At 49.7% G+C, this 15,052-nt stretch overlaps 1 protein-coding gene across 1 annotated transcript in view; it reads left to right on the top strand.

The window, feature by feature from the left end:
* The window catches only part of Smad6 (SMAD family member 6), a 73,138-nt gene that overhangs the window by 6,045 nt on the left and 52,041 nt on the right, over positions 1 to 15,052 (top strand). Inside the window, 3 exon segments of the mRNA XM_038322894.1 lie at positions 3,374 to 3,384; positions 3,386 to 3,431; positions 7,959 to 8,036. Of these exon segments, the coding sequence (XP_038178822.1) occupies positions 3,374 to 3,384; positions 3,386 to 3,431; positions 7,959 to 8,036 (135 nt within the window).

The raw sequence follows: 15,052 nt of genomic DNA, 5'->3' as shown, positions 1-15,052 counted from the left end.
ACACTGTGCTGAGCAAAAGAAACAGACACAAAAGGCCATATAGTGTATGATTTCATGAACATGAGACTTCCAAACTAGGCAAATCCATAGAGACAAAGGGCAGATTAGTGGTTGCCTGGGGTTTAGGGTTGGAAATATAGGAAGTGACTGCTAATGAGTGACTGCTAATTTGTTTTTTTGTTTTTGTAATGCTGAAGATCTCCTATGGTTAGATCATGGTGATGGTCATGCAACTCTTTGAATGTGCCCCAAATAACTAGACTGTATACTTTAAAAGGGTGAATCTTGTGATCTGTGATCTGTGAGTCCGCCCCACCACCCCATTTAAGATTACCTGGTGTTGGTTTCCAACAGCGACAGGGATGACTTATGTCCCTGCCTTCCAGCATGGCCGTGGGCAGGTCCTTTACTGACTGGATAGGAGGAGGTGCCTCATTAATAAGAAAGGAGTTGAGAGCTTCCTTGGTGGTGTCAGCCTGTAATCCCAACCCCAGTGCACAGGAGGCAGAGGCAGGTCGATGCGTGATGTGTTTGAGGCTAGCTTGAGCTATACATTGAGACCTTGTTTCAGAGCCAAAATAAATAAAAAGTTAAATTGAAAAAATAAAAAGGGGGTTGAGTTTGGCCAAACTTCTCACCCTTTTTGACCTTTGACATGCTAGAACTCTGTATTCTGGGCTGGTTACTATAAGTCTTATACTTTTTACTTTCTAGAAGGATCTGTGGTTAGACTAAGTCCCTTCCGGAAGCTTGGCTGTCTTTCTCTGGCTGCATGTCTGCAATCCTGACATCTGTTTTCTTTCTGTCTCACTGACGATGCTAGGAACCTCTACCCAGGTGTGACTGTGGGTAGTGGGTGCTTCATAAGGGAAGACAGGATGAGCATTTCAGAGTCCCTGTAAGAGACCCCGGGAATGGCCAGGGATATGCCTGCAGTGTCTTTAGGAGGTAGAGACAAGAGGATTAGTCGTTCAGGGTCATTCTTGGTTTATGCTGAATTCAGGGCCAGTCTGGGCTATATGAGATACTGTTTAAAATAACTGAGAAAGGTGTTGGATGGGGAAGGCTGGGATTGATAATAGTTGCTTGTCACACTCTAGCTACTACCTCTGTGCTGAAGACGGGTGTGAGGGCAGATGTCTAGCCATGCCCTAGGTTTCAGGGGTTGTAACAGGGTGGGCACCTGTTCCCCAGGGAGTCACTTCTACTCCTCAGACTCAGTCCCCTCTCCCTCAGAGCTCCAGGCCTTTCCATGCTGGCCTGCTGGACCTCTCTCAGGTCTGGCCTCTGGGCTGAGGATGAATGCTAGTAGCTCTTACTCAAGAGTGTATGGTCGTCCTCCCTGTGTCCTGTTTGAGGTCATTGGTAGGTCCCTCTGACTCTCAGATCCTTTCTCCCACTCTTTTGTCTTTGCCTGGAAACATTAAATGAACACTGAGTGCAGAGGGGCCCTTGGAGCAGTGAGGCCAAAGTCAGGCCTGAGGCCAAGTCCCAGCTCTGCCATGATTGTCTTTGGTGGCAGGAGCCAGTCAGTTTGCCCATCTGCAAAATGGGAACGTGGATACCACCTTGTTTTTATTTTTTAATCTCTGAGAAAAGATTAAATTGAAACAGGTGTCTGATGAGCATGATTAACCATGTTCCTGAGGTCTGTAAGAATTAGAGATGGGGCTGGAGAGATGGCCCATCAGTTAAGAGCACTGACTGCTCTTCCAAAGGGCCCAGATTCAATTCCCAGCACCACATGGCAGCTCACAAGTGTCTGTGACTCCAGTTCCTGGGGCTTTTGACCGCCTCCCACAGACATGCATGCAGGCAAAACACCAAGGCACATGAAATTAATAAGTAAATCTTTAAAAAGAAAAAGAATTTGAAGCAATACAGAAATTTCAAAGTATCTGGCCCAGAATGAATGTTCAGGTCTCCAGTGGTTTTGCCCTGTTTGACCTCTGGCCTCCGTCCACAGAGAGTCCCTGCTCTAGACTCAGCCTTGACTTTGGGGAAGCCACTCTGGCTGCAGAGGACAGGTTGGCAGGAGAGGGAGCCTCCTTTGGGTGTATGGAACGCACATAGCTAATGCTCCTGAAACTAATGGTGCCTTATTATAATTGCGAAAACACTCATTACCCTGTGTCATTCCTGATACCCACCTAATAATAGTTATTACCCCTTTATTACTGTGGAGTTTGTTTTAGCTTGCGATCTGATGGGGTTCAGTTTCATTTACAGAAAATGGAGGGTCATTTCATTCACCCAGATTGTTACTTAGTTTAGCAAATTGTTACTTCCCCGTAAAGCAGAGCCTAAGACATTCCTCTGAAGGCAAAGTATATGTTTTGAAGGAGGAGTATTTTAGGCAAATGAAAGGCAGCCCAAAGGAAAACACCGTAGACAATCAGGAATCAGGAGTCTGAGCTGCAAGACTGGGACCCACCCCTGGCCTTGACAAAAGGAGAGACTGAGGCCGGGGTCTGGAAGGAACTGCTTAGAACGGGAATGGATCCAGGGCCCCAGTAAACCTGCTGTCACCCCCACACCCAGGAATGGTGGTTCTCTTGTGGATGAAATAATTTTTCAAATTTATTTTTGCTATCATGTATGTAGTGGGGGCGCATGCGTGGCATGAAACACATGTGAAGATAAGAGGACAACTTGAGGCCGTCTGTCCTCCCCTTTTACCACGTGGGTTCTGAGGATCAAACTCAGATCCTTAATCTTGGCAACAGCTTCTTTCCATTCTAAGTCTATCTAACCAGCTCTCTTCCCTGCCCCCCTTTCCCTCCCCAGCCATGTTTCCATGTGTGGGCCTTCTGAACTCTGAGCTGGCTTGTTGAGCTTAACAAATAAAAATTTAGGATTGTCCATTCAGTTTTCCTTTCAAACAAGCAACACAAAATTTCAGTGTAAGTATAGCCCAGCTATCTAAGGCCTGTGCTTAGACCAAGAGCCCGTACTCGGTGTTTAGCCCAAATGCAAACAGAGCTGAGCCTCCTGTATATGATCTGGCAGCCCGGGCGCTGACTGCTGCACAGGTGTTTTCCTAGTTGTAACGATAATAAAGATGCTGTGTATGGGAGTGTGACCAAAAGCCGTGCTAAGCATTTTGCATATGCTATCTTTGCCCTTCTGGCAAAACCAAGAGGTCTATGATTATCACCCCTGTTTTATAGTTGAGGAAATCGTCTTAGAGAGGTGAGGGAACTCTTGGAGCTCACAAAACATAGGTGGCGCAAGTAGGGGCAGAGCCCGAGGGAGCAGCAGAGATGGTGGAAGGCATGGAAAACTTCCTGGGGTCAGAGGTTATTATTTGAGGAAACTCATAGTTAAAAGCACATGGAACACCAGGTGTGACATGCTGTATCCTGTCTTCCAGAATCACCGCCACCCCCCCTATTCTCGGCTGTCTCCTCGTGACCAGTACAAGCCACTGGGTAAGTGTGCCCTCCCCTGGAGGGGGTGAGCTGAATTGGGTGCTTTTAAACAGGGCGAAGTTTTACAAACACTCCCACGGTTGGGATGCTGTAGAGAGAGACTATTTACATCTTCAAATTCCAGGCTCCTCGTTAACCTCTATATGACCCTTAAACATGGGCCTGTGGGAGATGAATGGGTTCTGACTTAAGCTGCTCTTTGGAGGTGGGTTGGAATTTCTGGGTCTCTTTGCTTCCCTTCCTCTCCCATCCTTGGGTTATCGTCCACCAGTGTGTTAACTGGGAGTGTGACAGGCAGACCGGGCATGGTGTCTTTGTTGAGTTGTATCTGTCCTTGTCCCCCACCTGGACAGGTAGACAGGTGCCCTAGCTGTCTCCGAGAAAACTTAGTGGAGATGGTATGTCGTTTTAGATAAGTCCCCTGCAATGGCAAGATGTGTTTTCTATATGATCTAAGTGTCAGCTTATGATCTGGGTGCACTCATGCAGTTTTAAAATCAGAGGAGGGGCTGGAGAAATGGTTCATGGGCTGAGAGCACTTGCTGCTCTTGCAGAGGATGTGGGTTCAATTCCCAGCACCTACACTAGGTCATTCCCAATTGCCTGTAGCTCCAGGGAATCCAATGCCCTCTTCTGGTCTTCAAGGGCACACACACACCCCTTACTAATTAAATAAGTATTTAAAAACAGAGATGCCCTAGGTCCTGGGCTCTCCCCAGTGGACTTAGAGCAGTGCTGTAGTCTGTGGTGTTCCAGTAGCAGGTGAGCTAGCCTTAAGAGTTCCAACACAGCAACTTTGTGACCATCAGTTACTGTTAGGCCCAGGCCTCCAAAGTCCATTGGCATGGTATGGGTGCTAGAACATTCCCAACTGACCACAAAGACTAAGTTTATGGTTGAAGCATCCTCTACTGGAGTACGTGAACTCTGGCTTGGAAGGTTACTTTCCAGGGTCATGGACTCAGGGGCTCACCCCAGGTTCCTTTCAGCTCTTCATCCCCAGTGAGGTCAGAAATATATCCACTCCAGAGTTGCTTGAGGAGTTTGATCCATGGCTAATGGAGCAAGGGCTGTCCCTCAAGGGTATTGGAGGCAGTGGCTGAGAAGCGATGATTGTGTGCTTTGTGCACAGGGAGCTTTGTTTACTTCTTTGGGAGCTAGAGGGGTCATGGTCTTGTGGTAGATGAGGAGGAGTCAGCTGAGTGAGGAGAGGGAGACTCCTAGCTGAGGAGCTGCAGGGCTGAGACACCAACCCAGGGCAGCTGCAGCTCAGGCTATGGCTTCCCCATTTTCCTGCCATAGATAGGCCGGCCTCAGCATCTCCTGAGTCAAGGCAGTTATACCTATAGAAGATGCCTCTCTCCATTAGAGAAAGAAAAAGTCAAAAGTTCATAACCAGTGACAGGATTATTGCTAGAGGAACTGTCAGTCAGCTTGGGAAAAAATAGACAAGCCCTGGAGACTGACCTTTTAGAAGCTAGCAGGTATCCCGTTACTTCACAGGTGGGACACCTGAGTTCCAGAAAGCAACCGCAACCCTTTTTGGAGCTCACAGAACTCCATCTTAGCATAAGAGATAAGAATGGCTTTTACTAATTTGATTGTTTGAGACAGGATCTCCTTATAGAGTCTAGGCTGCCTTTGTTTTAAACTCTCCATCCTCTGCCTCAGCCTCCTGCTTGCTGGAATTACAGACATGTACCACTGTGGCTGGCTCTCTTCTTATTGTTTTAAATGGATGTGGAAAAAAGAAACAGAGTTGCAAGAACCTTGCCCCAAACATGGAAGGCGCACAGAATGTAGGTGGTCTGAAGGCAAGCAGCTGGGCGACTGGTCATTCTCCTCCACGTTGCCCACGGCTGTTCCTTTTTGTTACTGTGCAGAGCTGAGCAAGCCGGGCATGGTGTGAGGCTTCCATGGCTGAAGATTGTTGCTCTCTGTAGAAAAGGATGGTGACCTCTAATACTGCCAGCTGTTGCTGGAGGCTCATCTCGAACTGGGGCTCCAGAGCCCATCCAGGATCCCTCCATGGCTTGAGGTGGTGTTCAAGACTGGGAGAGATCTAAGAGAGAGATTTTTTCTATAGCAGCCATCACAGGAAGGCTGCCTTTGAGTGCTTCCGTGGAAAGGCTAGATCTGAGGGCGTGGCAAGGGTGTGACAGGTACTGAGCGGCTTCACAAAGTTGAAGTCACTCGCCTTTCCTACCCTTTCTGAAAATTCAGGATGCTACCTATATAGATGTAGCAGTTTGGTTCCCGGCACCCCCCCCCCCCCCCCCCCACATCAGGTAGCTCAGAATTGTCAGTGATTCCAACTCCAGTGTACACATACCTACATGGAGACACACACCTATGCATGCAAATTTTTCACAAAAGTATTAGGACCCAGCCCTTGCCCTGGTGTGGATCCTTCATGTGAGAAGTAACACCGAGGCTCCAGGCATTCTGCACTGGGGACAGTAGGTATTAAAGGAAAACTCAAGGTGGGGAAGATGGCTCAGTCAGTAAAGTGCTGGGACATGAGTTCATTCCCCAGATATGGAGGTATGCCTGTCCTATCCCTGAAGAGGCCCAGACAGGAGTTCTCCCTGGGACTCGCTGACCAGCCAGCCTACCCTGCTTCGTGACCTAGTCCCCTGGGAGACCCTGCTCATAGAGCAAAGTGAGGAATGGCACCCAGAGTTGACTTCTGGTGTATATACACACGTACAATGTGCGCACACACACACACACACACACACACACACACACATATACACTCAAACATGCAAACAGACTGCAAAATTTTAAATCTTTATCACTGAAGAGTTTTTTTTTTTTAAATATTCTTGTGTCTCTATTTTCAGTACTGTTACCAGCAGATAATATTTTTTTGTGCCTTGAGAAATAGTACAGTATCTCAAAAAGTTGGGGCTGGAGAGATGGCTCAACAGTTAAGAGCACTGGCTGCTCTTCTAGAGGACCTGGGTTTAGTTTCCAGCACCCACATGGCAGCTTACAGCTGTCTGTAGCTCCTGTTCCAGGGGATCGGATGCCCTCATATAGACATGCATGCAGGAAAAACACCAATACGCATAAAATAAAAATTATTTTTAAAACTATTTTTAAAGATGATTATTTCCTTTACTTTGAATTTTCACACACACACACGCACACACACACACACACACACACACACACACACAGGCAAAACTAGTTTGTTTCTGTGGCTCTCTGATCACGAGACCAGTAACCAAAATAAAACTCAGCATCTGGCAAGTGGGAAATGAAAAAAAAAAGAGCCAAATTAGTTAATGTTTCATCTTTCCTGCTCTTCAAGCGATGTGGTAAAAGGAAAAAAAAAATCCTGCAGGACGAGATGGAATTCTAGCTAGCTGGAGCCTATGCTGAGGGACTTGTACCAGGAAACCTCCGCTCCTGGTGACTTCTGGGCCGGCTGGGGCTAGCCGAGCCGGATCTGGCTTGTGTTGGGTGACCAGAACATGAAAGGGTTTCAGGCCTTCTGGTCCTTGCCTTCTCAGCTCCTGGCCAGGCCTGTCCTTTACTAGGGACAACTCTAAACTGCTCATTGCAGAGGCCCAGACTAGGGGGAGAAAACCTCCCAAGTCTTCCCGTCCCCCAGAGCATCAGTTTATGAAACTGGTGGGGCAGAAAAAGTTCCCTTCCGTCTCAGCGCGCCGCGGGCAGGGGATGGCCGATGATGCATGCCCTGTGAAGTGCCTAATTAAGCCTGCTTTAAAACACAAGCATGAATGCAAAACCCGGCCCAAGCTCCACAGGCCGTTTTAATGGTGGGGAGTGGGAGAGGTGAGAGACAGCAGAAGTTAACCTGAGAGCAAACACTTGGGTCTTAATTAGAGGCATGTGAGGACAGAGGTGGCTGGTGATTTGTTCCTCCAGCTCCAGGAGGAAGAGAGGAAGGGAAGAAGGAAGGAAGCAAGAACGAACAACTTCAAGAATTTTAATGGTTGTGATTACGTTTAGCAGCTATGAATTGTTCAGGGACTTAATTTAACCTTACCCAAACAGGCTTCAAGTTGGTGCTTGCTCAGTCCCCTGATTGTGTACCTACTTCTGTGGTCAGGGCCACCGAGACTCTTTCAGGTGTCAGGGTCACAGTGGTCTGCGTTTTTCCAGAAGAGTTCCGGGGCTGGATGGTTGGCCCAGTCCTGGGGTGATCCTGAGACTGGGTCATCACAGGGTGACATCAGTAACTTGTGAGGGGGCTGTGGGTGTAGCTCAGTTGGTAGAGTGCTTGTCTAACATACATGAAGCTCTGGGTTTGATTCCCTGCATTGCATAAACCCAGCTTGGTGATACATGCCTGTAATCTCAGCATTTAGCAAGCAAGAACAAGAGGATTAGGAGTTCAAGGTTTGCTTGGGCTGCGTACTGAAATAGAGGTCAGCCCGGGCTACAGGAATAAATACATACTAAATAAGTGGTTACCAGGGACATCTGCCCTTTGTGCACAGGAACAGGTGTCTTTCAGTCAACTGAGTTCTCTTTCTTTTCTCCCTCCAACAGATCTGTCCGATTCCACATTGTCTTACACTGAAACCGAGGCCACCAACTCCCTCATCACTGCTCCGGGCGAATTCTCAGGTTGGCATATTTTCTTCTCGCTTGTTGCTGTGGCCGATACCGATGGGGATAGATGTGGATACATTGATGGATGGAGTTTTGGAAAGATTTTGATTCCTTGTGATTTTTGTGCTCTGATCTGCCCACCCTGTGAATGGGAAGATGGCCAGTGTGTGTGTGTGTGTGTGTGTGTGTGTGTGTGTGTGTGTGGTGTCTGGTGTTGTTGGAGTTAAGAACTGGGTATGGCTTTGCATGCCTGACAGCCCAGTACTCAGGAGGCTGAGGCAAGAGTTCAGGCAAGAGCTCAAGACCAGCTTGTGCTACAAAGATGTGTGGTTTATGTGGGTAGAAACCTGAAAATAACTTGCCAGGTTTTAACCTTCATCTCCACCACGTTTCTCTCATTCCCGTGACTTTAAAAGTTCTCTCCATTGTTGTAGCCGGGGACACTTTCCTCAGGGTGGATGGGTCACACATAAGTTGTCTTCCCTCTGTTCTCAGGGGGAGGGCCCATGGGTAAGCAAAGTGGATAACTTGGGCAGACTGGCAGGGGAGATGTTTGCTAAAAGCTAGTGCTGTCTATGCCCCATACTTGGCAGTGGATGGCAGGAAGCAGGGGAAGGAACCCCGACTTTGGTGCTGTCCCCTAATTGTCTGAAATTCCCAGCTGCTGGCCCTAAGGCCCCTCACATTCTTGTGAGAGGGTGGTTAGGGGGAACAGGGGCAGGAGGGCCAGGGACTCGGTTGGTGAGGTCTGAGTGGCCTTCTGGAAGCCTGGCGGTGGTAGGGTGTGTTGTGTGGCAGCTGGGTTTATGGCCTGGGGCCAGGGGTGGCTTGCTGAGCCTCTGCATCTTTTCCCGACTCCACACCCAAGCTGTAAAAGCAAGGTAGTGGGGATGAGTGGTCACCGTGAGCCGGGCCCCACCCCAGCACCTTATACCCTCTCAGGGCAGCTGGGCTGTAGAAACTCATAGGTACAGTGATTCCTTGTGTCCCTCAGGGCCACAGGAACCTTGCTGCTCCAGCCTGAGCTCCTTGCTACTATTGTGATACCCCTTCCCCTCATCTGGAACAGTTCAATGAAGCCCGATGAATATATTCCCAGAGTTCCCCTCTGTCACTTGTCTAAGGTGACACAGTTCTGGCTGCTCCCAGACACCTGTCCATTTCCCTAGCCTTGCGCCCGTCTTTGTCCATTCCCTGGTCTCCCCACAGTCCTGGGAGGAAACCCCAAGAGTGTAACTGTTTTAAGAGATGGAGACAGAGCCAGGCGGTGGTGGCGCACACATTTAATCCCAGCACTTGGGAGGCAGAGGCAGTCTCATCTCTGTGAGTTCAAGACCAGCCTGATCTACCAAGTGAGTTCCAGGACAGCGAGGATTGTTACACAGAGAAACCTTATCTCTAAAAACAAAACAAACAAACAAAAGAGATGGAGACAGAAAGCAAGACCCTACAATGAGCTCATGGATGTCGTGGTACAGGAATTCAGATCTCCTATTTCCAGCTCCTGTCTGTTCTCTGGCCCCTGGTCCCCGAATCTTTTACTCTCTCCTCTTTTTATTCGATATATTCTCCCTCCCTCAGAGATCCAGCCCAGGTAGTTAGGTGTGGTGGCACACATCTTTAAGGCCAGCACTCTGGAGGCAGAAGCAGGTAGATGTCTGTGATATAGACCAGCCTTGTCTATAGTTCCTGCCAGCTGGGGATACATAGTGAGATCTGTCACAAACAACAACAACCCCCCTCCGCACACACACCATGACACATGACAAAAACCATGTTAAAGATCCAGCTGGTTAGGTGACACACAGTTAGAACACAGACCATTCTTTCTCATCTGCCCATGAAGGCAGAAGTCACAGGTGACTCTGGAAAAAGGGGCTCGGATTTTTTTTTTGTTTGTTTCTTTTTTCTATTTCTTTTTTTTTTTTTAAACTTATGGTTCTGGGTTCCTGCCAGCTCTCATGGCTATTGTTAGCTGGGTTGCAGGACAGATGGGCACTTTGACATCCTCTTTCCTTGTTAATAGTGGAGACTTGTGTGAGTCTTTCACAATGTGTTTGCACCAGAGGAGGCCTGGTGCCTGGTTCCTGCTTGAAGGGCGTGACCCTCAGTACACCTCCAGAGGTGGGGACTGTAGGCTGAACTGTGTTGAGGTATTCTGTGCTTGGGATTTCTGCTCAGATAATTCAGAGCTGAGTCTATAATACTGGGCAATGAAGAGGCCACTTCTGGTCTTGACTGTCCTGAAGAAAACGTCTAGTGGTTGGCATTCTGAGAGTCTAGAAGATGTGGGAAGAAAGTTTGGGGTTTCCCATGTGGGAGGACGGAATGAGGTGGTGATGGGCTTTGGGCTGGGCTCCTGATGGCCTGAGGAAGCAAGTGGAATGTTTTTTTGGGGTCCTCCTGAGCTTTGGGCTGTGTTGGTGTCGGCTGTCACTGGAGGGGAGACTGGGGGAGGTGTCCTTTGCAGGTGGGGAAAGGCCCAGGAAGTAGTAGGCCTTTGTGGAGAGTAGAGTCATGGCTACTTCATCCTGCGGGGATGGAGCGATGTCACACAGGAGGGCATCGAGGAGTCCAAAGGTCAGGGGTGGAGTGGGCACAGGGTGTGGGTCACACTGGGGCCTTTGATGGTCAGGGACCACTGGGTGGCTGCAGTGCCGGTAGTAATGTTGGTGTTCTTTGACCTCATACTCAGATCAGTACTGGCTGTTCTTTCTCTCCTTGACTCTGTCCTGCCATCCAGAAGCTGGGATCCTTCCAAGTGTACCCACAGGGTCCCTTCTTGAACAGCACCCCAAAGCCTAGTCAGACTGTCTTCTCTGCATGGCTTCCTCTCACTGCTGAGTGGACAGTCCCAGTTTGCAGAATGCACGTGGGGAGGTTTGGGCAGAATAACTCGGCAGAGACTTGGCCGGCTTCAGTGCCAGAGCTGGGGTAAGATGAGGGCTCACTGACACAGGACTTGATGCGACCGTACAGCCACTGAGCAAGCCCACCAACCGACTGTGCCATCCTTCTGTTCTCCTATGTCCTGAGGGCTTGGTGCCCTTGACGACCTGGTCCCTTGCACATTACAGAATAGACGTCTTGCACACAGAGACAGTCACAGCCTGGCAGAACTTCCTGACTCTCTGCAGCTCCTGTTCAGAGTCTCTGTTCTTTCCTGTCCTGCGACGGAGGCCACACTGGGAGATGGCAGGATTTAGGGGTTAGTCACAGGCCCAGGCAGGCAAGGACATGTGAGGAACTGCAGGAAAGGCCTCTTTCTTGGGGATGCTTGAAACTCTGGTGCTATGGTTTCCTTACTTCATTTGGGTCTAAGGTACCATCCCCTGTTTATCCAGGGTCCGCTTAGGTATTTAGTCTTAGCATGGGCTGTCAGTTGGGCTCTGTGGTCTACGCAGGGACACTGAAGGTCAAAGGGCACAGGTGATTGCACCCACGTCACTCAGGTGAGAGAGGTAGATGTGGGACTTCAGCCAGATTCCGGAGATCCTCACACCCAGTGTCTTCAGTGGGATTTGACTCAAATCCCCGGCCTCGGGGTCTCTTTAGGGAGCGTTCTTGGAGCTTTGGTGCTGTGGGTACCTTGATTCCCTGTGTCTGGAGTGCTGTCCCCTGGCTATCCAAAGTCCCACTCGGCATTTTTCTTACAGCACTAACATTCCTCTCCTGTTCCCTTGACTTCAGTTCATTTGCGGATGAGGTATGTTGGGATAAAGGAACTCACACCAAGGTGCGAATGGCTGTGGGTTACAGCTTCTGGAAGGCAGAATGTGTTCTCCTTCAGAGAACTGCAGAACGAGAGGGCAGAGAGAACTGTTTTTTGTTTTTTTTTTTTTTTGGTTTTTCAAGACAGGGTTTCTCTGTAGCTTTAGAGCCTGTCCTGGAACTAGCTCTTGTAGACCAGGCTGGTCTCGAACTCACAGAGATCCACCTGCTTCTGCCTCCCGAGTGCTGGGATTAAGAGAACTGGTGTTTTGAGGAAAGCTGGTGGGGCAGGCGAGATTCTCCCAGCATCTCCTACTCCAGCCTAGAGGAAGGAGAGCGCTCCTGACATGGGACCTTTGCGCCCTTGGCTGAGCGAAAGAAGGAAGGAGCCTCTGCCGGTCCAGGCTGTGTGCTGGCTGTCCTGTGAACTCGAGTCATTTCATGAGAATTCAAGGTGGTGGGCCTCTGAGCACTTGGGCCTGCCTAATCCCGTGCCAGGGCACCTGCCTGGTATTTTGCACCTCACCATCACCCTTTGGTGAATAATCAAGAGCCTATCAGGCCCGGCATTATCTGTATGCCATATAAGCTGCTTTTAGCGAGGACTAGGCAGTCGCTTTCATTGGCCTTGACTGTGTGTGCTGGCTTCTCAGTCTGAGCTCTGTGTGCAGGCTTCTCAGTCTGAGCTCTATCAGTGAGGGCATACTCCTCCTTAGGAGAGGGCAGTACCGCTTCAGTAGTGGGGCTGAGCTAGATCCGGTGTCTACCCAGTCAGAAACTCCTTAGGGACCCAGGCCCTATTTGTGCTTACATTCTCCATGCTAACCGTTTGGAGACAGGCTTAGAGAAATTAAGAGACTGGCTGTGAACCACACAGCAAGTGTTGGTAGCTGGAGCTAAGTCAAAAAGTAGGTGGATCTGTGTTGTTTTTCCGTGGTAGGGACGGTGCCTGTCCTACGACTGTTGCCTCTCGGCTGAGTGTTCGTTCTTTGCTCATATCTTCAGGCACAGATGACAATGTCACTGTCTCTCTTGATTGCCGGGATCACACGGGCCTTGCCTAGCATAAGCTCTGTGTCTCTGTGTCCCTAAGGACTCCGTCAGCTTCAGCTAGCACACGTCTAGCCTTGCAGCCGCGGCAAATGACAGGCAGGGGCTGTTAGCTCTGCCTCCTGATTTGTTGAAAGGGGGTGGTTGCTTAGCCACCCTGCCCCTCAGTTTTCCCACTTGTGGAATGGGGACAATAATAACATGCCCTTTAAAGAAGGTAACTGAGCCTCTGGTCGGTTATCTGTGTAGTCCTGTGTGAGGTGTATGGCTGTTAAGAGGTATCTGGCCAGGAGATGAGACCTGTATCAACTCTGCCCTCCAGGTGCTCATATCAGGTACCGCAGCAGGAGGCAATTGGGAACCTCCTGTTGAGAAGCAGCCAGAAGTCTCAGAAGAGGGGGTACCCAGGTGGCGGTTTAAAGGATGGCTGGAAGTCTGCCATCCGTTCTTTCGTTTATTTATATGTGCATACATGTGTGAGCTTGAACGCCACAGTATGCGTGTGGAGATCACATGACAACCTGTGGGATTTGGTTCTCTCCGACCATCCATGTGTGTCCTGGGATGCAACTCAGTTGTCAGGGCTGGCAGCAGGCACTTTTACCTAGTGAACCATCTCACCAGCCCTGGGTCAGATTTTAGCCAACATTCTTACAAAGTCCATAGCATGCAGGGATATAGGGGCCAGCTTAGCGAGTCTCAGTACAGTCACACCTAGTGGCCAGCGAGGCCTGGATGCTACTGTCACCAAATGGTTCCTAGGGGGAGCCTTAGGGTCACTGGGTGGTTTGGAGAATGGGTACAGTGAGGAGGAAATGCTAGCTGAAAGGTGGTTTCATAGGCTTTGGAGTGAGGATGGTGGTGTTCTGTGGGGGGGTGGGGCAGTCTCATACTTGATCCTGGGGCCTCCCTGGATTAGAGAGGCACCTTGGCACCTTGGAGTGATGGCGGGGGTCGGGGGGGAAGAAGTGAGGCCCAGTGCTGTCCCCACATGAGCAGTGTCTGCAACTGGCAAACCCCATCCCAGGTTTTTTTTTTATATATATATTTCCATTTCCCTTCTCTAAGCTCCTTGCAGTTCACAGAGGGTGCCTTCTCCCAGGCTGGCTGCTGGAGGTGACAGGGCATGCAGAGTGATAGAGGTGGCTGCTGCAGAAGGACCGTATGTGTGTGTGTGTGTGTGTGTGGGTGGGTGGGTGGGTGGGTGGTGAGGCCAAGGGCACCTTCAGGAACATGCCAGGGAGCATCATGAGAGAAGGCTGATTGCCAGGGTGGGTTCCAGTCTTAGCTTTATCCTTTCCTGCCTATGACCCCAAGCCAGCAAGGTCCTTGCCTCCTACATCTCAGTCTGTGGGGCTTCACAGGAGTCTACTGGGTCAGGGATTTCAGGCTCCATGGTGCCAGTGTGCCCCTGGATGTTGGTTCCAGATCTTAGACCTTAGGAGGAGGATGCAAAGCTTTCTTTATGGCCTACATCATCTTAGCTGCTCTTCTCATTATTGTCCTGAAGCACGGTGGTGACTTGAGACACAGCAACCCAGGCGGAAAGGACTGGTGTCCCGGATGCCAGAACTCTGTTGGGAATGTGGGTGTTAGGAAAAGCTTCACAGAGCGGGCCATTCTGGGTTGGGTTTTGTAGGCTGACTAAGCGCCCGCTCCGAACAGACTGTAAGTGTTCTCTTCCTAAAGGGAACAGCTTGTGTAGAAATAGCTGAAGGTAGACGTGGGAGGGATGGGAGGATGTAGAGACACGAATCCTGAGATGTTGTCCTGTATGTTGAAGGAATGGTTAAAACAGAGGGATTATAGCCACTGGGGCCAGGGGACCCTAGGAAATCCTTGGTCCTAAAAGGACCTTATGTAGCATCAGGCTGTGTCATAGCAGGGGCTCACTTTGTGAGCAGAGAAATCCTGATAGAGTTCATGAAGATCAAGACAGAGCAATTATCACACATAAAGTTAATGACCTTGAGAGCACAGAGCCCTGTGCCAGGCGCTTTCTCAAGTGCCATCCATCTATGAGTTCATGGAATTTTCCAGCCACCTCTATGAGCAGCCGCTTTATTAGCCAAATTAAAGGAAGAAATGACTGAGGCTCAGAGAGGTTAAGTTGCTTGTCTTGGTTCACTCAGCTGGAAAGCGGTAGAATTTGGAAGCTGGAAAGCTTGGCTGGCCACCATGGGGTCTCCCAGGGTCTAATAAGGTACTCTGTCTGCCCCCTGGAAAGTGCAAAGTCTTTGAGCTTCTAGGGCTTCTTTGCCCTCAGGGAA

This window comes from Arvicola amphibius, chromosome 3, assembly GCF_903992535.2.
Source record: "Arvicola amphibius chromosome 3, mArvAmp1.2, whole genome shotgun sequence".
Taxonomy (NCBI): domain Eukaryota; kingdom Metazoa; phylum Chordata; class Mammalia; order Rodentia; family Cricetidae; genus Arvicola; species Arvicola amphibius.
This window is presented reverse-complemented; position numbering and strand designations above follow the sequence as displayed.